Source organism: Octopus bimaculoides, chromosome 9 (assembly GCF_001194135.2).
Source record: "Octopus bimaculoides isolate UCB-OBI-ISO-001 chromosome 9, ASM119413v2, whole genome shotgun sequence".
Lineage (NCBI taxonomy): Eukaryota > Metazoa > Mollusca > Cephalopoda > Octopoda > Octopodidae > Octopus > Octopus bimaculoides.
Genome location: NC_068989.1, coordinates 33,398,979 through 33,401,646, shown reverse-complemented (window position 1 = coordinate 33,401,646; position 2,668 = coordinate 33,398,979). Strand labels below are relative to the sequence as shown.

Here is a 2,668-nt window from a genome sequence, read left to right as displayed (position 1 = left end):
GATTTCGATTTCACTTGCCTCAACAGGTCTTCGCAAGTGGAGTTTAGTGTCAAATTTAACTTGATTTCGATTTCACTTGCCTCAACAGGTCTTCGCAAGTGGAGTTTAGTGTCCAATTTAACTCAATTTCGATTTCACTTGCTTCAACAGGTCTTCACAAGTGGAGTTTAGTGTCCAATGAAGGAAGGAATGTACGCATAAGTGGACAGACTGAGGCCTTAGATTTAGGTCTCACTTGGCTTGCCAGGTCTTCTCACGCACAGCATATTTCCAATTGGCAGAGTTTCTACAGCTGGATGCCCTTCCTAACGCTGACCACTCAGAGAGTGTAGTGGGTGCTTTTACGTGCCACCGGCACGAAGGCCAGTCAGGCGGTACTGGCAACGGCCACGCTCAAAATATATATATATAATCATCATCATCATCATTATTTAACATCCACTTTTTCATGCTTTCGTGGGTTGGACAGAATTTGCTGAGGCAGATTTTCAACAGTCAGATGCCCTTCTTGTCCCTCACCTGTTTTCAAGTAAGGTAATATTCCCCATGACCAGACATGTTTTCACAGAAGACTGGAAACAAAGGACACTGTGACACCTATTTACAACTATCACATGGAAGTCAAGGCAAGGAGACAGTAACACATGCACACACACATTCATTTTTATGCCTTTTTTCCATGCAGTCATAGCTAAACAAATATACTATTGATGTACTGTTTTACAGTTGGATGACTTTCCCGTCACAAACCCTTACCTATGTTTCAATAAAGGGATCTTTTATTTCACATGTCTTGAAAAGCTGTGAAGCAAGCAGATGATTGTTGACAGAAGTGATGACAACAAAATCACAGATAGCCAGTAACTTTTGTGGAACACAAATGTAAACAAAGATGTCGGCACATACATGCCCACATATGTACATGATGAATGTTAACTCTTGACCAACAAAGACCATTCTAATCATACATACATACATACACACTTACATGACGGCTATCAACTCATAGATGAGTATGACCATCACTGACAAAGCAATGCCTGAGCAAAATTTTTTGGCTCCATAAGGTTTGCACACCTCATACACTCCACCACCATATTGACATGATCCAGTGACAAACCAAGGCAAGACATCTAGTGCTAATATGGATCACGGGTTCAAGAATGTGAGAACACTCTGATCTTAAGTGCAAAAGATTCTTAAAGTGTCCAATGCCAGCCATTCCTGTACATCTGATTTTACATCAGAGTGACCTTCTCCCAGAGATATTCTTTAGCAAAAGCTGAGAAGTACCTCACTCTCAGTGGTCTTCCAGCATGCCAGACACTAACCTGGAATTTATGAATGCCTATGATATTGCGAGATAGTTGTCAAACTTACTCTGGGTTCATCTATCCTTTTTACAGGTCTTGTTTTTAGTCCTGGTGGATTTTCTAGCAATGTTCTTCACCAAGCTAGCTTGGTGGGGGTTCCAATTTAATTGCCAGTGACCCGAACATGCAACTGGTTGTACTAGATTCCATGTTAGCAGCAAAACTCATGAGAGTCCTGACAGATAGACAGACAGACAAACATTTGGTAACATGGTTTTATCGTACCACCAGCAGTAGAGTGGGTGCCTGTCAAGACTAAAGTCTCCTTTCTACAGTGTATCAGTTTTCATTCAGTTACTATTCTCTAGTTGAATTACATTCACTATAAATGCAGGATCCACATGTCCTCCATGTAGTTAAAGCAGAACCCTTTAATAAACTATTGGGTTTGTTTGGATTACCCAACAACCTAGACAAGTTGCATCACTATGGCTGCATTTCCATGACTTTTGCAGTTTACCAGGTAATAGTATGGTCAGGCACAGTGGGGCACAAGATTGCCTCTGATATAAGTGTGGGATGCTTATAACGATAATCTGAAGGTGATGGCTAGTTGAGAAGCTACCTTCATTGTACTAGACTGGGAGGTGCATTTAGTTATGAAGCTATTAGTTTAAAAAAATAGTGAAGAGTGTCAGAAGAAAAATGTTTACGACTGTTTACAATAAATTTCTTTTCATTACATAAACAGTATAATTATTTATGTTCCTAACTGAAGTCTTACCTGATCAACTGTACTACGAGTTTCAGCTTCACCTTGGTAAATAACTTTCCGGTTACTGGCCAAAGAAGAACCAAGGAAAAGACATGGCCATATATAGTGACTGATTATGCGACTTCTGTAATCTGAATTGACACTACGGCGATATCTGAATAGTAAATAAAATAGATTCAATAAATTATGAAGAACATTTTCAAATAACATTAAAATTAGAAAAAAAAACTTCTAATCATTTATTGTGGAGGTTATATGTGGTGTGTGCGTACTAGTAGATGTAATCGCCTTACCTCGGTTTTCCTCTCCTCGACTGCGAGTCTGTCTTGCGGTATCCAATCCTTGAAGCTTGCCCCGACCCAAAGTACACCAGGAATAGCAGCTGCCTCTCCCAAACCTAGACCGTCGCTTAACATGTTTTGTCCTGACCACAACCCCATTCGAAAAGGGCACGAATCCCGATCGAGGCTCCCTCTGCCCTTTTTCCCCTTCCGGTCAACTCGCCCTTCCGGTCAGCCTCCCCAGACACTGACGTCATACCACACGCCACCCTGATCTTAAAGATCACGTTCACCCCTAC

At 41.1% G+C, this 2,668-nt stretch overlaps 1 protein-coding gene across 5 annotated transcripts in view; it reads right to left on the bottom strand.

Annotated features, from left to right (window-relative positions):
* The window catches only part of LOC106875106 (mitochondria-eating protein), a 63,632-nt gene that overhangs the window by 17,002 nt on the left and 43,962 nt on the right, over positions 1-2,668 (bottom strand). For all 5 annotated transcript variants that reach the window (XM_014923087.2, XM_014923090.2, XM_052970576.1 and 2 more), the window contains exon 7: positions 2,098-2,242. In XM_014923087.2, the coding sequence (XP_014778573.1) occupies positions 2,098-2,242 (145 nt within the window). The remainder of the gene's footprint in view (positions 1-2,097; positions 2,243-2,668) is intronic.